The 21,429-nt window shown below is 44.4% G+C and overlaps 1 protein-coding gene across 7 annotated transcripts in view; it reads right to left on the bottom strand.

The window, feature by feature from the left end:
* pcbp4 (poly(rC) binding protein 4) overlaps positions 1 to 21,429 on the bottom strand; it is a 201,842-nt gene that overhangs the window by 51,348 nt on the left and 129,065 nt on the right. For 6 of the 7 annotated variants that reach the window (XM_026307433.2, XM_026307436.2, XM_026307437.1 and 3 more), the window contains exon 5: positions 12,228 to 12,272. In XM_026307433.2, the coding sequence (XP_026163218.1) occupies positions 12,228 to 12,272 (45 nt within the window). The remainder of the gene's footprint in view (positions 1 to 12,227; positions 12,273 to 21,429) is intronic. The other variant, XM_026307435.2, reaches the window with a different exon arrangement.

Genomic DNA, 21,429 nt, shown 5'->3' with positions numbered 1-21,429 from the left:
CTGTTATTACAGACACGTAAACTAACCATGGGTGCGACTGTCCTGCTGTTATTACAGACACGTAAACTAACCACGGGCGCTGCGCTCTACTGTCCTGCTGTTATTACAGACACGTGAACTAATCACGGGCGCACGACTGTCCTGCTGTTATTACAGACACGTGAACTAACCACGGGCGCTCGACTGTCCTGCTGTTATTACAGACACGTGAACTAACCACGGGCGCTCATCTGTCCTACTGTTATTACAGACATTCAACACAACTTATCATGGACTCACCTTTTTAGTGTAATTTTGAATGAAGTTTTCTTTTTCTACAGAACCTGAACGTTTCACTTTGGTTCTAAATAGTTTGTGCCTGTAACCCCGACTATGAATGTGTGTCAGTGTAAAACTGTGTGTGTGTGTGTGCATTTCAGTTTGTGTTTATGTGTGGGTGTGCTGTGTTACTGTGCACAAAATAGTGAGTGTGTGTTCCTTGGAGTGTGTGTTTCTGTGTGGGCATGTGCATGCACGGGTGTGTTTACATGCACCAAAGTGTGTGTTTGTGTGTGGGTATCTCTGTGCAGTGTGTGTGTGCGCTGTAAATAACGGTATCAGACGATGATGTCATGGCAGGGGAGGATAACCGGGAAAAAGAGAAAGTGACATCACTACTAGTGTATTTGTTTGTGTGTGTGTGTGTGTGCGTGTGTGTGCAAGAGAGGAGGGCTGACATCACTGCCTATCTATGGTGTGTGTGTGTGTGTGTGTGTATATGTATGTGTACGTGTGTGTGTGTGTGTGGGTGTGTGTGTGTATGTATGTATGTATGTATGTGTGTATATGTATGTGTGTGTGGGTGGGTGTGAGGGTGACACCAAACCCCATTTAAAAACAGAAGCTTTAGCGGGAAGAGGAGCTGTGAGCGACAGAGTGAGAGTGTGTGAGCCGCAGAGAGCCTGAGCGAGAAAAGATTAAAAGAGGATTTGAGTTTCTGATTCCTTTTGACTTAAACTCTGACATACTGAGGATCAGAGAGCAGGGGAAAGAAAGAGGGAGGTCATTTTCTGCCATAAGTCTCCTCCACCCCACCACTGCTCTCCATAATCACTGTAATTACCAGGACAGGCTAATGCTAGGATGCTAACACTGTAATAGACAGTGAAGCCAGGACGCTAATGCCACAGCAGTGTACATGAAGAGCCAAAATGGTCGGATGGTAACACGAACCTTAAAATAGAAACTGTAAGTAGGGAGCTGCTACAAGGAAGATAAGGTTCCCCGTCCCTGATGGCGTCCAGTGCTCATGGTTCACTTCCAGGTGCAGCTGTGGTCGGGGCCAGCGGTTTGATCTGCAGCCTGAAATGGCTCAGTCTGAATCAGTACTGATGCTACTGGATGCTATTACATTAACATGAGGCCTGAATGCAGCTTCTCACTGGCTTTGGTTTGGAGCAGGGCTCTAAAAATAAAGAGCCTGCCTCTTTAAAACTACAGTTTGTTATATTTTCCACAGCTTCAGGTCTATTGCTTATACTGATGTACTCAGTGATTATATTGCTTTAAGGACAAAATCAGACAGCCTGAACCAAACCGGGCTCAAAGGAGGTAGGACCCTAACTGAATGTGAGCATCCCAACAATGTCAGTGGAAAATCACCTGGTCTCACAACAACTACAGTACAGTAGGCCGAGCTGTCAGTCTGTAACCTGTGGTTATCTCACAGTTCAGTCTGATTCCTATTCCTGGCGTCACGGTCAGATTCGTTAACTAACTAATATCACACAATGAACAGAAAACCAGGGAAAGTGAAAAGGGAACGAGCTAAGGATCTGCACAGTCTGGTACTTCAACCCTTAGAAGAAGCCAGTAGTGGTTTCCAACAGGAGGCCATGGAGGAGTCTCTGCAGCTAAACAGAACACAGGACTGAGTAAAAACATCCATGTCGGCTGTTCGGCATAACAACAAGCAGGAGTGCAGTACGAAATTCATTCACCCATGTCGAGTAACGTTAAACACTGAAAACGCGACTTACGGTACGGAGTAATGAGCAATGAAGGCACATGCACTTTTCTGTTCAGACTGAAATTTACATAGACGTCGCTCGTAAGCACGAACTGGTTCCTACATAATAGAGAGCGAGTGACGAACGTTCAGGGCTGGTGTCCAGTCAGATTTCTGGTCCCTGCAAATCAATTCTCTGAGGCTGAAGTTATTTCCATAGTGCATTTAACATTTACATCCTGTGTGTGTGTGTGTGTGTGAAGTGAAGTGTGTTGGTGTATGTGTGTTGATTCCTGTGTTTGTGTAGTCCATGTGTATTTTTGTGAACATACTTTTGTGTGTGTGTGTGTGTGTGTGAGACACGAGAGTGACAATAGTGGCCATGTCATATTTAATCATTACTACAAGGAACACGTGCACACACACACAGAGGCACACACATAGACAACAACAGAAACACACACACACAACATCCTCAGATGCATGTACACACCCTGCTTGTGTTTAAGCAGAAGCATAAAGCATGAAGAATGTGAGCAGACACACACACACACACACACACACACACTGGGTTTGCATACACAGCAAACACACACACACACACAAGTCGGACACAAATAGAGCAGAAAACATGTGCTGCCTGCACACACAGCCAGGCCTGCCAAAAACACTTACACACAGCCAGGCTTACACAACAGACACACACACACACACACACACACACACACACACACACACACACACACACACACACTCAGGAAAGACTCAGACTCACAGTGACATCGCGTTTAAAACACACATGTGACTGAGCGTCCGGACAGAGAGATGCTTATGCTTACACACACACACACACACACACAATCACAGCACACACACACACACACACACTACAGCACACACACTAAGTGGAAACAGTATGAGAGATGAGATGAAACTGTGTCTGAAGCTGAACTTAAGACCAAACAAAAAGGATATAAATATGTTTGTTTCTGAGGTTCACGCTCACCTGAAACTCTTTTGTTAATGTCTTTCTTTGGATCAGATCTTTAAATTATCTGGGACGTGTTTCAGTCATGGGCACAACCACCAGATCACGAAAACTGGTCCAAATCCTCTGAGCAACTGCAAATAAGCCTTTTTCTCTGATTGCTTTAGGCGACCGATACCAGGTTTTCCATGGTAGCAGTGTCATATTTCAGAGCCGTGCGACAGACTGCAAGGCTTAGTCATAAATCGCAACACAACACAACCATGAGGGTGCATACATTTGTCCTGGCCTGTAATTGTGAGCTGAACAGAGCGCCGTGCCATTCACGGGACCGTGTGAGAAATGGCTTAATTTCTCTGCTAACGTGCACTAGGATTTCAGGAAAGGATGCGAGTCCGAGTAAAGGAAGGAAAATGAAGCCACCGTCACATATCGCCGAGGTATTTTCAGTGCTGGTAGCACACAGCCATTAAACACCGACACTATTTTTAAATTCAACCGAGCAGCTTCGAGGACAGTTTGGGGAAAAACAGCCTGAATCCTCTTTGAGTTGCTTTTAAAGGTGAATGAACAACAACAACATGCAGACGTGCAAAAAGACACGACACGAGGCAGCAAACTGAACACAGCTCAGCTCACAGTCTATCGTGGCGAAGATGCAAATGTTCAGAAGTGTCCTGCTTCTGTTTAGAATCTAATGCAATCCATTTAAATGGCCCTTTTCACCAGGACACCAGTAAGACCAGCAAGACTCAGCTCAGCTCATCACACTCTACTGTACGAGTGCTGCATGCTGATTGGCTGATTCAACTTCCTGTTGTGAGAAGGTGAGTTCATTTGAACATTCACACACGTATAAATGCAACAGCTACACGATGGTCTCAGAACAACAGTGTGTACATCTGGATTGGTAGATACATGAATAACACAACATTCAGAACAAAATACTAAAGTATATGCAGTGTTGTACATACAGTATATGCACTTTGGTTATAGACACACTTTTCTCAGTTATAAAGACAATTCTGTAAAATATAAAATAAAAACAATACCAGAAAACAGGTAAGTGTTTCACATGATGCATTTACTGACCTGAACTTTAATAAATTCCTATTTTTATTGATCCAGTTTCCCTAAATGTACGATAGAAGTTTCCTGTGCACGTCCTGTATTTATACATTGTGCACTATGCACAAACTCATACAAACATGCTGTATATGAATTACCAGCAAGCAGGGAATTTATCGTGGTCCTGAGGAAACCTGTGGGCGAGAGGACAAACAGCGGAGGAACAATTGCAGAGCCAGTGGAAAGATCAGGCCTCAGGCTGCGATTCTGAGCACAGCAGCAAATTCACATCCAGACCAACAAAAGTCTGTTTTACGTATTACTTCATAAACGAGGTAATTTATGCAAAGATGTGGTCTTTAGAAGACCAAGGGACAGAGACTCAAACACAGACCCAGAAAGAAAAGATGATAAAAGACACGTGATGACATTTTTACCGTCTCTCAGGCCACTACATGAAAACAGGCCGACAGTCAGACTTCATTCAAATGTCATTCTCTGCCAACCAGGGAATATTTGAATACCATAACAAGATATGCATATCACCTGCTGTGGACTAAAGCCTCTGAATCACATCTGCTACAGACTCACATACAACACAACACAATCCTGGGGAAGTCCATTGTTAATTATTGTCTATTGTGGGGGGTCAGAAGCTTCTACTTCGTTGTTTCTGGTGTCTAATTGTTGAGGAACTTAATCTGCTGCTGTACAGGTTTATCTGCTCTTTCCGAATCCTGAATCACCGGATTCTGCTCTGCGATAATGAAACGGGCCGTCTGGTCTGTGGTCTGGTCCCACAGATCATGGCAGTTGTCAGTAAAGTGGAAATGTGTTTTCTGTGCCTGGTGCTGGTGAGGAGACTTCCCAGGTCTAAGTGTGTGATTTCTGTGATTCCTGTGCTTTGGAAAGATGTTATTTGGGAAAATAGAGCAAATCTGCAGGGTCTCAATTAGAGAGGAAGATGTTCATCTCGGCCGCAGACTTTATTCAGGTTTGTCTCATTTTCTCTTTCCTAATTAGACTGTGAATCCCTGCTGTCTAACCCGCCGTCGCCTCAGATACACAGGGTTTTATCAGTGCAGGCAGCTGCTGGGGGTGTCTGGCTGCAAAAACATGCAATGCCACATGCAAACTCACCGTCCCTGCTGTCAGTGGTTTATGTTAACTGGAGGTCCGGTTTGCTCAGACGTAACCAGCATTTCCATGAAACACGCAGACCCCTCCAGTACGAGTGCTGTAAATCCCAAGTGTGTCCTTCAGTTAAAGGCACGTTGCTCTCAGCAGGAACGTGTGTCTTTTATCTGTGTTTCTGGTTCTCTCCAGCACAGTGTGGAGGTTTACACTAACACACAGTATCTTCAGTAATTATCTCCACTTCTGACACAGTGGGATCTAATGGGCCTAACTCATCTGTGTTTCTCTGATGTGCGCTGATTAAAGTTTATACACCAGTATCATTTATAAAGCTGACAACGTTTGTGTTTAATCCAACTCCAACCTGTGTCCTGTGGATAATCAACACAAACAGCTAAAAACTAAATTAAAACTAAAAATAATTTCACACAGAACGTTTTACATTTTCCATCAGCCGATAAGATCAAGTGAGAGCGACAGAGGGATTAAGGTATTACCCTCTTAACGCGAGGTCTTACACACTGACCACAATCCTTTGCATCCACGTGTAAGTGACATGACTCCTAAACTGCCACCATGCACAGACTGAACTGAAGTGTGAGCCACGTGCACGAGATGTTACCAAGATCCACGGTGAACTGTGCCAAGAAGAAGCTGCCTGTCTAGATGCCCTGTCATGACCCATGTGGTCTCACAGAGACCAGACCATGTCGTCATAAATCTTCAGGGCCTTCTGACCCGACCCCTCACCAACCCTTACCTATCCTAAACCTGGTCACACATTGTGTCCAGTGTTGCTTCCTGCCCCTCTCTTCCCTACCTGCTGCTATTGGAGAGGATGTGTACCAGTCTGACTGTCACTGTGATAAAGGTCTCAGATAAGGTACCAAAGGGACCGGTTGTCCGATGGCACTGGAGGGTTCTGCCCTACATTACTACTATTGGACACATTTAGTTTGAGACTCTCTCAGAGATTCCTTTGGACTAAATCCCAACACAGTCCTCTCTGTTTCTGACCACAGCACAAGATCTGGTCCTAGATTGGTACCGACTATCTCCTGAGGCACTAAGAGCCGACTTCCTAAATCCACCTCAGTTCGCAGTCTGTCCTGAATGTAGCTGTCCTAATTTATGCCTGTTCAAAGCTGCTGCCTTCCTGTCAAAGATCCCTCCCTGATTGTTCTTCTTGTTGTTGTGGTTTACCTGCCAATAGACACTTCAGCACTTGGTTATGTCTCCAGGTGTATCAAGCTAGTTTTACACCCTGAGAGGACGAGTTGCAGTGAAGCTACCCCTGAACACAAAGGACACTTTGGGTCCTCACCTACCCATTTATGCACCTAATATAGATCTAATCCTACCTGTCCCCATGTCCCACCATCTGTCCAACTTAGTGTCTTTCTTTCTACACTTTCCCAGTTCAGCCTCTTCCTGCCTCCTAATGTCCTCAACAACCATCTTCCTCCTGTCATGCTTTAACCTCAGATGGACTTAATGACCACATTGTTCATGTCCTACAATATCCCAGTGTCTAAGATACTGAAGAACAGCTGTGTGCTCTCCTGTCTTCGTCTAATGTCCACTGATCAGACGTCACTCAGATGAACCTTTGGAGGTTGGACTTGCTGGGAGACGTCCCTGCTCCAAACACTGGACACATAAACAAACGACAGAAGCTTGGTCAACTTTCTTATTATTGCTTCTCCCTGAAACCTACTGCAAGAGATTTTAAAGCAAGGGCCAAAGGTTGTGACCAGGCCTGGAAAACAGTCCATGAACACATCAGACCACCAAGGATCAGGTTTTTACAGACCCACTGGCTGTTTAACTGACTCAGACAGATGCTTTAGCTAAACACGAATCTACAGCTACATGTGATGTTTGAGTGTGTGTATGACGTGTGTGTGTCCATGTGTAAGGTCACATGACAGGTAGTGATGTAACCCCCTCTCCCTGGCCCCGCCATGGCTCTGAGAGCTGCAGCGTTTCCTCATTTGACGACACCAAATGATTTATTCTGCTGCCATATATAAATCATCACACCTCTGCCTGACTGGAGGAGAGTCTGTGTGAAGGTCACGAAACCAAAACATCATGATTTTATTATCGTCCAATAAATATTTTCATATTTGTGAAGTGCCTAAAGTCTGAGCCAATCCACGCTATTAAAGTTTTATTCCTTCAAAAAATTCTTGTGGTATTTTTTTTTAACTTCACCATAACTATTCTTTTTGAGGTTCCAAGTCTTTGAAATCAGGCTGAGAAATATTTGAGGACAGTCGTGTCATTATAATCCTCCTTCTTGCCACATATCAAGGGAGTGAGAGTTTCATTGTGGCAGACAAGTGGAGTGAAGCTGCAGCTGAGGGACTTCTCTCTAATTCATATACATCTATGAGTAAAGAACATTCAGGTGGTTAAACAGCAGACAAATCCAGATTTTTTTGTCTTGGCAGAATATCAGGAACACCTCTGAACACGAAGCAGTCCAGGATATGAGCTCAGTAACAAACATTAAGTCACTAAAAAGTGAAGCATTAACATTTGCTGTGTGCTGCTGCAGTTTTCATTCTCTGTTCAGCCTGCAGCTCCATTGCCGACTGGTTGCAGCCTGCAGCTCCATTGCCGACTGGTTGCAGGCTGCAGCTCCATTGCCGACTGGTTGCAGGCTGCCCATACACCAGGTCAGCAGCCACCAAAGGACAGTGTTGGACACTCCACATAAGAGCAAAATCTCAGGTGAAGCTGATTTTACTGGAGCAGAGATTGTGTTTCCCTCCTGTCTGATACGAACCCTCATAACCTTCATGTTGTCAAACAAATCCAATTACATAAATGATTTGTCAACACACACACACACACACACACACACACACACACACACACCTTCCTCTCACTCTCTCGTTGTATTTGTGCTGCTCTGCTAACCGCCCTCCCCTGCTCTGTCTCTCTCCATGAAAATCAAGCCCCATTCAGCCATGTTTGCTATCTTTGCTGCTAAGAGCCACTTCTCTCATCTCTGAGTGCATGGGCATCATCTCTCTGTTTCACTATGCTTATGAGCCCACTGGCTGCTGGGAAATGTAAATCGCATTACAGCGAGGGAGAGAGGAGGGCGGGGCAGAGCTGAGTGCAGGGAGACAAAGCAAACGAGAAGAGAAAGAAAGAACGACAGGACAATCGAGACGGAGCAGCATGTTGAGCGGAAGGGAGGAGCCTGTGAAACACAAACATTAGCACTTTCAAATCAAAGTTGTCTGCAGCTTTGACAAATGATAGAACATAAGAACCCTACAGGGAGGATTTTCAGTCTGACACCTCAAAAGTGTGTTGAACTAACTGTTCAACCCGACTAACCAACGTGCTCCAACCACAGTTCCTACTCTCAGTGGAGGACGGTTGTGATTCGGGGGACAGGTGGGTGCAGGGATCTTTCTTCAGAGCTCCGTGCTCAGACCAGGCTGAACTCTGCTCCCTGAGGTTCACGTTTAAAACGCTCTGTATTAGACAGATGTTGTGCTGATGTTGGACATTCAGGGCAGTGAGCAGCAGCAGCCTCAGCTGATCAACAGGACACAAACATCAGGACTTCACTGTCAGACCACTGGCTCTGATTGTTACTGCAGTGCTTGAAAACGATCAGTGGAGCAGAAGATGCAGGTTAATGAAAGGAAAAATATTAAAATACACTGAATTACCAAACTTCATGTGTTTTCTGACTTTGAGAGTGACCGGACAACAAACAAAGGAAGCAGCTGATGAGATGGAGGCGAAACACGGGCGGCGACGGGTGGGGGGGGGGGGCTTCTGGGAAAGGAAGTAATGGACTCTTTATTGAATTAGATGCTCCACAAAACCAGAGCAGTCATTATTATCCAACTGGGATCCTGACACAACCACAGATAACTGGATCCATTAACCTGATTGGCTGCACATTCATTAATCACAAGACATTTAAAAACGGTTAATTCATTTCTCTTGGTTTTTTTTTTACGCTCGCTCTCATTTGGAACCGGCGTTCTGTTGTTATTCCTTTTGTGGTTTTTAGCATTAGCTATCAGCTGCTTCATCATGAGTCCACATGGAAACTAAAAACTGTGTTTAACTGCTGATCCATAAGTTTTAATCAAGACAAACAAGCACTGGAGCCTTAAGGGAGGAACAGGAAGAAAACCCAGTCAAGCTGTGAGGGAAGTCCTCAGGCCAGAACATATTTATATTCTTCTCGACTCTTATCTGTTACTGTTACTTAGACTGATGAGCCCTCCCTGCTCATGAAGAGCTGTGTGTTTCTAACTTCTGATCATTAGTGTAATCAATGTTCCTACAATCAGCATATAAGGCAACTGTGCTGCATGTAAACAAACACTCCCATATGTATCTCCTCTATCCCTGTACGACACAGGGCAGTGAAGATGCTGAATACATTTAGAAGTAGAACTCAGTAGCAGTACCACACTGTGAAAATACTCCACTGAAGTCCTGCTTTCACATCCTACTTAAGTGAAAGTGCCTGAGTATTAACAACAACGAGTACACACACAGGCTGCACTCATTACAGCGAGAGCCCTGCAAACTGCAAATGGCTCTGACAGAACAATAAGCTGAACCTGGCTCAATGTTTGCTCCAGTAAAATGCAACATCATCCAGCACAGGACCCATTAAATATACATCCGTGCACGTCGCTGGCAGCTTTCTGTCTCTGTGTTGATGCACATGTTAGAAACGTGCAGTGAGGTCTGACACGTTTCTGACTCATCCTTCTGACAATCTGCTCATTGTGTCAAACTGTTGTGTTGCATTAAAGCCACCACGTCACGACGAGATGAACTGTGCACTTGATTCAAATGCTCCACGTCGCTCTCAGTCATCTGTTCAATCAGGCTGTGAATATCAGGGGGATTTTCACAGGCCATCTGAACTGGCCGCTGAAGGTTAGAACCAGGTGTGGCAGTTCAGCAGAGAGCCAACAGAAATCTCTTTCCCACATCGGCACGCTGTCAAAGGAACAAAACACTCGAAGCGTCAGTGCAGGAAAGACTCTAAAATAAAATGACCTCACTGGGTGTAAGAGCACGTACGTATGTTGGTGTGAGTCTGGTTGGTCCTGCTGGGAATCAAACCTGTCAGACCCGGTGAGTCTTGTTCTACGTTTGTCTGACCTCTGCTCTTGAACTGTCAGTGATGTGAAGCAAAGTGAAATGTGTTGTGGGGAGGGAACGGGCTGACCCCTTTCTTTCCTGTAACAGCACCAAACAGAGCGAGACGGACAGAGCTCTCATTATCTAACGTCATCTGGCCATAAGGAGACTGACGCTAAACACAGAACATGTCAGATTCAGACCGACGACGTCTGGCCACAGAAAAACACGGCTACAAACACAAACACAGCTGAGGCTGATGTCACTAGTTTTACAAGGACACAAAAACAAGAAATAATTTGATAACAAAATGCTTGGACATCCATCCAACTGTTGCTCAAATACATTTCAATAAAAACAAGAAAACGCCAACTTCAGTTTGGGATCAGACGGGACCAGAACTGAGACTGGACCAACATCCCTCGACAAAAACATCCTGATGCTGCAAATGGAGAAACCGAGAAAAAGAGAAGCGGCTTGAGAAAGACGAGCACTCACATATTCACGATCACACACACACTCCACAGCGTCTGCGGGTCACACAGGTCACACTGTGGTTATGCCTGCAGGAAATGAGCTCATATTGGTCCCTCGCTCCCTCACTCGACCTCACACCTCCTCACAGACATTCCAGGTGATGCCTCTGAATTAATCCAGCGGAGCAAAGGGACGAGATGCAGAAAATGTCAGGAATATGTTTAACGCAGCAGCTGGGAAAACAGCAGCTCGAAGGGGAAAAAAAGGCTCATTTACGATGCATGTCTTATCAAAAGCTAAGCTAGAAGTCTGCTCTGCACTGCCCTTTGCAAAGCTAATCCCGGCCCGCACATCTCCAGCGCCTTTTATCTTTAAGGGTAAAAAAATGTTTCAGTGAGACAAAGCAGATTTTACTGCCTGTCATCTTCCCAATGCAATAACACCAAGTCCAACACTATAGGACTCAATTCAGTCCCATTTTGATCAGTTAATATCTTTATTAGAATCAGTCCTATCTGTTTATCTGTATTAGGTCAAGAGCGGTTCTTAAAAAAAGGCATTAAAATAGAAAACACAACGGTTCCTGCGGCTGAGTGAGCTCAGTGCACCGACGACCCGAATCCATCTGATTTCTGCTTCCACTGCCTCTTCATATGGAGACACAGAAGCTTATTTGAGGTTCTGCATTTCACACACTAATTGGAGAGAAAGAACAAAACAGTACAGCTGATTTAAAGGAAAGACGGAGAGAGGGAGAGGATCAGAGAGAAATAAAACCAGAGATGAAAGATACGCTAGATGGGAAACGGCTGGCTGAGACACAAATTCAGAGACGCAAAGCAGGAAAAACAAAAAGAGAAGAACAAGAGTTCACACGTCTACAGGAGGAAGAGAAGAGCGGACCAAGACATTTTGGCTCCAAGAGCAGAATAGTCCAAAACTGACCACAGCAAACTGAGGCACACCGACTGGGTCCAACACAGGGGTTCCTAATAAACCGACTGGGTCCGACACGGGGGTTCCTAATAAACCGACTGGGTCCGACACGGGGGTTCCTAATAAACCGACTGGGTCCGACACGGGGGTTCCTAATAAACCAACTGGGTCTGGACTAACCCGACCCCAGCTCTAACCTGGCTTAGCCCTCAAAACACGTCGTCAAGTCAGAGGCAGTGGATCCGATTTCTTGTTGACAATCGTAAAATGATGATCACACGAGAGAAATCCCCAAAGCTGAAGACGCCACGTTCAACAACTACTCATCATGTGTTCACCCGACCACCGTCAATAACCGATGTCGACTGAAACTCTGATTGGAGGGCCCGCTTGAAAACACTCACAGGCTAACGTATCAACACTGCAGTGTTTTGGATCACCTGGGCAGGTGGGAGGAGCCTGCGGAGGGCAGAGCTGTAACAGTTTACTCACCTGTACCTGCTCAGAGCCGAGGCTGCGCCGACATCACTGGAACACCTGCAGGGCGAGAAACACGAGCGGTCAGACCGTCCCACACAACCACCCATTACCAAAACACATTTTAACTGAGGGACGAATCAGCTTTGCAGTGAATCTGTAATAATATTACACGTCTGTCTTTGTTGGAGTAAATGTTATTATATCCAGTAGGAATGCTGCTTGGATATGATAACATTATTATTTTTATTATTTTTATTCTCTCACACTCACAGATTCTCCCTGCAACATCACATGACATTCAGTTTATATGGAGCACAGTAAAAAAACAGAAAAGACGTGAGACAGTTTCATTATCAGACAAACAGGTAGCGACAGGCGTTATAACCATTTTCTGAGGTTTGGTAACCAGGCCAGTTCAAGTCCATCATTCGATTAGTCACAGGTGGGTAAAATAAAGTCACTTTTTCTTCGCCGTGTTGCCGAGAATAAATGTTTTCCAGTGTCGATCACTTTGACTAATCCATTAATCAATTATTCCGACACCTGGACACCACGAGGACTAAAAGCTTCCTCAATGATCAGCAGAAAATCCAAAGCTCGTCCGTTACAGCTCGTCTCTCGTCAGGAGGAAGTTGGTGTTAAACTGAACTACAATGGACGGGACACTGGGATGCACCGGGCGCAATGCATCCTGGGTGTTGTAGGATTTTTCACCTCTCTCTCCAAGTCACGGGGCATTAAGAACATTAACGCTGCTCAGTTTGAGCTGATGTCTGCTCCGATCCCCCGTCCAGACCACGACAGGTTCTCCACTTATTCCAGCACAATTTCTGCTTTCTCACAACACACACACACACACACACACACACACACACACACACACACCATAATTGTACAAACAGGTGAGACTGGTAGCAGTGTGAGCATGTTAGCTACTCTGTGCAGCTTCCTTTGATTTATCTGAAGTAAAGCGACGCTTCCCCTTCTCGAACGTCACGAATCTCAAGCACATCAGACATTTCAAGTGATCTCACCCGTATATTCTGCCCCCACAGGCGGAAACAGCAAATGAAGCAGAGAGTGTGAGAATCTGTGAGTATGAAAGACTAAATGTTTACAGGCAGGCTGTTTTTTGAAGAGGAAGCATTTCAGGCATGTGACATGCCCTTGAATGTTTCATTCATTCAGACGTTGGTAAAAATGAAAAGGCCAAATAAATTCCTGTCCCACAGATCAAATAAACTGCTAACCTTCAGGAGAAAATGTGTTTCTACAGCTTCTAGTGTTCAACAGTGGGCTGAGGTAATTCTTTGAAAACCTTTGGTCGTGTAAAATCCTTTCTGTTTATTTGTACTGCGGCTTATTTTATTTCATGTAATATTCATTGGATGCATTTTCTGCTCGGCAGAATCTGTACAGACGTTCTACAGGTCCTCAGGCCCAGACCACAGGAGAAACATCAACGAGTCAAATCTAAACGTATTACTGTTCTCTCAACATTTCTGGAAGGAAAAGTAGAAGAGTCTATGTGAAAAATACCTGATACATTTCTGACATGTCATTAAATGTCAGGTTTTGTCTGATCAAAGATCCCAAACTAAAGATTTTTAGTAGAAAACTGATCCACCAGGAACCACTGACCAGTCCTGCCCAGTTAAGATCTGACCAGGCCGCCTGTCCTCACAGTGGGATCTGTGCCGCAGCTACTGCTGTACAAGTGTTTTCAACAAGTAAAAGCTGCAGTTTTATTCCTTCATCATAGTCAAGCTGTCTTCCTGTTTGGCCCCACACTAGTCCCCAACAGACAGACACACCACAACTTTGTCCATTTTCAACTTTCAGCTTCTTCTCTTGGACTAATAAACACAAACAAATTGCTGTTCCAGCTGCCCAGGCAGCCCAAAGTGAAACAAAACAGTAATCTGCACTGAGGTATTCACAGAGAAGCTCCAGGGGAGAGTTACCCGAATGGAAGTGATGTGTGTGTGTGTGTGTGTGTGTGTGTGTGCGTGCTGCAGCCTAAGGCGTGGTGCGTGTCTGACGCTGCAGAGGACACGCAGCTGTTTAACACAGGACAACTGCAGGGAGAGGGAGACGACGAGACTAAAGGACGACAGCGGCAAACTGACAAAGCAGACAGGAATTCGAGGCCTTCGCTGTATGACTGCTATGAGCATGACCCAGCACTGTGTGTGTGTGTGTGTGGGAGGGAAAATCTCACTTCGCTGCTATTGTTGTGAGGACATCTCAGCTGGTCCTCACACCTTCAAAGGTCTGCCCACAGGTTCAGACCTGGTTTGGGCTCAGGCTGGAGGTAAACACTGTGATGAGTAAGGTTAGTGTATAGTTAGTCTAAAGTTAGTCTAAGGTTAGTTTTAGGTTAGTCTAAGATTATCCTGAGGTTAGTCTAAGGTTAGTCTAAGATTATCCTGAGGTTAGTCTAAGATTATCCTGAGGTTAGTTTTAGGTTAGTCTAAGATTATCCTGAGGTTAGTCTAAGGTTAGTTTTAGGTTAGTCTAAGATTATCCTGAGGTTAGTCTAAGGTTAGTTTTAGGTTAGTCTAAGATTATCCTGAGGTTAGTCTAAGGTTAGTTTTACGTTAGTCTAAGATTATCCTGAGGTTAGTCTAAGGTTAGTTTTACGTTAGTCTAAGATTATCCTGAGGTTAGTCTAAGGTTATCCTGAGGTTAGTCTAAGATTATCCTGAGGTTAGTCTAAGGTTAGTTTTACGTTAGTCTAAGATTATCCTGAGGTTAGTCTAAGATTATCCTGAGGTTAGTCTAAGGTTAGTTTTACGTTAGTCTAAGATTATCCTGAGGTTAGTCTAAGGTTAGTCTGAGGTTAGTCTGAGGTTAGTGTAAAGGGCTGGGCTCTGTCACTAAAAGTCCTCACGGAAGTAAAAGTGTCTGCTGGTCCTGGGCTCCCTAGGTTCTCTGATGCCTTATTTCAGACATTTGACTCATGTTGAGCGTGCACGTCAAAGTGAGTGCTCCAACGTGCACAAACCTGTGTAGACGTGTGTATGAGTGTGTGTGTGCACGTGCATCCTCTGGCCTTTCTAGATATCAGAGTTTAAGTGTGTACCTGTGTGTGTTTCGCCCTCTGAGCTTTAATGAAGTCTCTGGGGACAGCAGGCCTTCTGTCTGTCTGACCGAAAACACACACACCGTCAGGACCTTAGTGCGCGCGCACACACACACACACACGCACACACGCACGCACACACACACACACACACACACACACACACACAGAGCTGGTAATGCACTTCTACAGCTCAGTGTCAGAGAGCAGGACACCATTAGAGGCGAATGGAGAGAGTCTATTAGAGAGCCAGGTCTGAAAAGCTCAGTGTTCACTTCACTGTAACATAAGAGCAAACAGGACAGACTGAAAAAGACACAGAACCGTCCACTCTGGGTCACGTCTGACTTTATATTCTAACATCTGCTGTTTGTTACACGCAGTGAAAGCCTGGGCTGAACGAGGCTAATTACAAACAGCACAGACGTGAACAGACAACAGGCTTTCACTGTTTTTCTAGTAGTTTGTAGATGTCGAAGCTTCTGAGGACCCTCACATCTACCGTCTGATACCCTGCACCCACAGCCTGCTAGGGATCACTTCAAACATTGTGGAACAAAAAAGCTTGTTTTCTATTTGTATTTAACAAAAGAAGAGAAAGTTGGACATCATCTCAACACAAGCAGCTTAAAAGAGCCTAACAATAAACTGACATTCGGTCTTGGCTCACGTTATTGATTCCTTTTCCTGAGTATTGGCTGGTCGGAATTGGATGCAGCTCATCAATGATTCCCGAGACCCCCGGGTAATTAAGTGCTCCTTCATAGCAGCGTCTAGGTGTCGACTGTTGAACTACACAGTTTCCATACTGGACCCAGCACAAACAACAAAACAAGAAGCTGTTCTGGGCCCAGCCTGCACTCCCTTCCCTTGCCTTCCCTTCCCCACATGAACTCGGTGTTAGACGGTGATCGCATCCTGAACGCTCAGGGCCAAGCCAGAGTCATTCTTATATTATTTATAAAAGAATTAAAAAATATAAATCTAACCACAAATCTGATACCAGGTTTCAGCACTTGACAGTTCTCATAAAAAGCTACCAAAAAAATCACAACAACAAAAATACTAAAGCACCCAAAGGGCTGTTGTGATTCCTGGTTGGACTTTTTAACTCCAGGCAGGAGCAGGAGACCCCCGAAGGTTCACTGTGTAGCAGAAACTTTAATAAGGTCTTTAAATCTTGCAACAAAAATGGACACTTCAAAGAAACCCCACATCTATGCATTAAATTTAATAAACTGTGCACCACTTAATTTTAATTAAGATTCGTTCTCTCCCCAGTTTTAAATCTCTATCAACAGATGTTTTTGTGATGTGACTGCTGGTCGTCTCCTCATTACAAATGTTCGAGCTGACACTAAATGTTTTCTGTTGTCAGATCCTGATCTCAGTCATCTGATGAAATCAACCGGCAGACCCAGGTAGAAGGTCGGGGGCTGCATTTTCCCCAGAAGCTGTTCTCAGTAGTTTCAGGCGACAGCTCCAGGTGGGGCCTAAAAAGTCGTCTTTATCCCTGGAAACATCCTCTCGTCGTGTCGATAGAGACTTTTAAACACGGGTGATACTCAGAAACACAATATGAAGAACCTAGTTTGAGAACAGTGGATGTGCCCATAAACTAAATGTGAACTCCAGCATCAAAGAAACAATAATTATTTCCTATTGAAGGTCAAAATAAATGCCCCATGCTCACAAAGCAAATTCCTCTTATGATGTATTTGGGCAACGATTCAGCTCCCTCTGCGTCTTACTGGGGAAATAATAATGTTTACATGGCACTTTCAAGGTTAATGAAGCAGAAAAAGGAACCAGCCTCAGTAATCAGCTTAAATAAAAGGAAGATTTGTGCTGCTGACACCAATAACACCCGCAAGAGCTGACTCAGAAAACATATTGGGCTCCCAGCAAACAAATTAACAAAGCTACTCCTGCATAATGAGAGAAATAATAAGGTGTCAGTTAAATACATGCCCATGCTAAATGAGCTTTCAGCTGCGCCTGATAATAATATCCATGAATAGTTTAGTGCACAGTAGACCTAAAGACTAAATGGGCTGGTTTTATTGTTATTAAATACTTTTCATAATGAGGCAAAGTGTTAAAGAGCGGTTCATAACAAGTGGAGTCAGACTGGAAGAGCAGCTGCTTCTATAAATGTCTGCGAAGTGGCTGCTTGGGCTGAAGAGACACCGACACCGAGAGAATTCAGCTGCACGTACATTTTGTTGCTGGGCCCTTCCTGGTGAGTACTCATCTATCATTCACATTTCATAAATGCAGATGATTGTAGCCCACCGAATCCACCCCTTAAGCCCAAGGCAATTTTGGAATTTCCACCTGAAAGATTCGGAGAATGGGATCATTTGGGAATCTGAAATAGAACAAGTCGCCCTGTTCATCAGCAGGTGACAGTTTTAAAAGTCCAGCAAAGACTCAAAACGAGACCATGAGAGGTGGATGTGGCTCAGGAGGCAGAGCCGGTTGGGCACGGACCAGAGAATCGGTGGTTCGATCCCTGACTTCACTAGTCCACATGCCGAGGTGTCCATTTAATAAGAAAGTGACAGGGACGGTATTCAGCCATCGGACAAGCACCTTTGTCAGTGTTGCCTTTTCAGCGACACACGTCTGTCTCACCTGTCCCAGTTTTTAAACACAGTGGGAAAGTGAAACCAAACCTGCTACAAGTTTGTTCAAACCAATGTCACTTGCCAGTGTTTGGTCGGCCATACAAACATTTTAATGCACAACTGTTCAGAGCAATAAGAAACAAACACTCGTCTTTGTGCAAGTGTGACAGGCACAGAGTGATGCTGACTGACGGCACATTTGATCAATGCCTCTTCGGTGTCAGTTCGCTCGGGAGCTGGCGTTTCTGTCACACGTCTGTACCTGCCATGGAGACTCGTGACAGGCACCACTTACAGCAGACTGGCCACCACAGGAAGCAGCAGGCACATCCCAATAAAACCAATAAAACACGGTACAGGTCCAAGTGCCTCGGCAGCCTGAACTGCTGACATCGACCGGTGAGGAAGACGAGGCGTTTACAGGTCAGTAACCAATCGAGCTGCACATGCTCACGTCGGACAGCGGCGGTCGTTCGCCGCCAGAGTTGGTTAGCTGCTGATATTGACCGACAACAGCAGAAACATTAAAAACCAATCAGCTCCGGCTTAGAGCAGATGGCTGGAGGGCGGGGCAGCAAATTACAGATGCAAAGCTAAAATACATGAGGTGCTAAACACAATCCTCAGACACACACACACACACACACACACAGATTCTCCTCAGAATCAATAAGCAAAATGCCTGTGTATAAGTGAGGCAGCAACATTTATGCACTTTATCTCGTGTGTGTGTGTGTGTGTGTGTGTGTGTGTGTGAGGTGACTCTTTGCAAACTGCTGTTTAACCTCTGTGGTCTGTTAAGCACCAGCTTTACTTAGTCAGAAAAATAATAATTGCACAAATCAATTTTTTTTCTTTTGCTCTGATGTTTTCAAAGCCCAACTTTTAAAAGTATCGAGGTCGGAGTCACAAGCTGAAGAAAACATGGAAATAATGTCTTGTTAGTGTAGCTGCATAAGATACTTCAAGCTTTAGATGTTTAATATGAAGGTCAGGTGTAGAATATAATAATAATAATATGATATTTATCCATTTAGATTGCCAAACGGTCACATACAGTGTTAACCTGTTAGAAAAATAAAACTTGTAGGATTTGGAAGTTGAGTAAAAAGTACAGTGAACGTCTAATTCCACACATACACATCAAATCCATTTAACCAGGTTATACAACCGAGTTCTCTGAGACCTTCCCTCAAACCGGCCGGACAGTGGACAACCTTAAGATTTCCCTGCTCAGAGTCCAGTCAGACCAGACTCTGGATCAGAGCGGAGGAGGAATGTACCTGTTTCACAACGAGGGCCCTCACAAGTGAGTAATGTGCGATGTTGATCACACTGCGGCTCCATCAGCCTCAGACAAAACACACCTGACGGAAACGATCAGGACAATGTACCTGGACAAACCGAAACCTGCAGTGAGAGAGACAGTAACTGCATCAGTCCAGATGCTGAGCTGTAGATGCAGCATGTAAACAGTTAAATCAGGTTTTGTTCTTTAAGACTTTGCTTCTGGTTCTGACGAACACCGATTTCATCCAGCTCAGCCAGGACTAACCTGTCGTTTCCTCCGACGCTCTACGTTACTTTGAGTGGTGTCTCAGGTCCACTCCACCTGTGCCTCGCTACCAACGGATCACTGTCTTGGTTATTTTCTGTTTGTTTCAGCTTGTTTCTCATCACAGTTAATGGTGCTATTCCAAGGTCAGCAGCTTGTTCTATCTCGCAGGAGGAAACAGCAGATTGTGTTTGCTCAGATCAATAGCTCTGAACGCTCTGGCTGCTTTTCTTACTCATTCTGGCTCTTTGTCTCTCCACCTGGATGATACGAGGCTGATTCAAATCTAAACCAGTCACAGTAGACCAGGAACCAGCAAAAAGCAGACAAACACCCGTTTCAGTCCAGAAAGCGGGTCCCATTTTTTGACATTTCCTTCACCTTGATTATTTCCATATGCAAAATTTCTCCTCCCTTCACTGCTCTGCACCTTTGTGACCTGGTCGCCAGTCGTCTCATCCAAAGGTGAACTGAGTACAGCGACCGCCCAGATTAAGGTGACCAAGAGAGTTCACTTCATAATAGGATCAGTGCTACAACTAATTCACTGGAACATGGTTCATTCACTGCATCAAAAACCTTAAGCTTTAGATCATCAATTTATCAAATGACTTTCACTGCTGTGAACTGTGGAGCTTTTCTGCCCCTTTTAGTTTTTGTTTTGGCTCAAATTAAACTTTAGTTATATTCTCCAGTGAAATTTATTTTCAGGGCATGAAATTATACGGCTGGTGGCTCTGGGAGTGAGATTAGGAGACAGATCCTCAATCCTGTGCATGAATTTCCACCATCGCTTCGTTCAGGTGTCAAGCAGAGCTGAATGATTTTTTTCACTTTCTACATTTCAATCCGACGATTTAACATTCACTAATAACACATCACTTGCATTTGGCAGGTACAGGAAATCCAACACTGGGCTGCTTTCAACATTTTACTGTTGTAGCCCCAAAACAGATGTGGACAGATGTTACTGTACTGGAGGACGTAGCTGACATAGGAGGTTTCAGCTCAGGACATGGAGACTGGACCTGGATTCACTGAAGATCTCTGGTATTATGGTTAAGAAATATGAACCACATTATATCCCATAGTCTGTTTTTATACTAAAGGAGACAGTTTCTGTTGTTTTAATATGATTTTAAAGCACCTGCACTTTATTTAATAACTGGTGACTGCAGGCTGAGAGGCTGCGTCTCCAGTACAACAGAGAGACAGCCAGGAGGATTTGGAGAGGACGGGTCGACTGTTCCCCACAGCAGAGATTAAATTCTACAGTTAGAAGCTGGGCAACACAGCAACACACACACACACACACACACACACACACTAGGAAATGACACATCACATCTAATAATTCAGACAGAGCTGAGGTATTGGTGACAATGTAATAGTTGGGCTGAGTAATACAGTTTAATGAGCAGTTGAACTCGTCCAATTAGACGACTTCTGCTGTGCACATCTGTTTACGTCTGTGCAGCTGTGTGATTTTGACAGTTTTGTGGTAGACGATGCATAAAGGGTAGCAACAACACTAATCTGTTGCAAACCCTGTCGAAACACCAGATTAAATCACAGATTATCAGAAACACTAAGTAAACGCCTAATGACATAGGAAATGTGCCAGAGTCAGTCGGTTTATTAGACAGGTCCAATGGAGATTAACTACAAATATGTTTGTAAATGCAGAACATGGAGCGTTTTATTTATCATCACTTTTCACAGCAGCTAAAAACTGAAGGAAAGCTTTTCATTTAACCAGTTTGCAGCCCGAACAACAATGAAATGAATATTTAGCAGTTAGCAAGCAGATCTATAATATATGAGGCTTCAGAACACAAACTAAAAATGGTTATTTTCCTAGGAGGCTCAGATGGATATTGATGCCCGTTAATCAAATAATTTCCACTTCCTGCTATAAGAGTATCCTTAGCTTTTTCTTAAAAA

This window comes from Mastacembelus armatus, chromosome 5 (assembly GCF_900324485.2).
Source record: "Mastacembelus armatus chromosome 5, fMasArm1.2, whole genome shotgun sequence".
Lineage (NCBI taxonomy): Eukaryota > Metazoa > Chordata > Actinopteri > Synbranchiformes > Mastacembelidae > Mastacembelus > Mastacembelus armatus.
The sequence above is the reverse complement of the archived record's forward strand: the minus strand, read 5'-3'. Positions and strand labels throughout refer to the sequence as shown.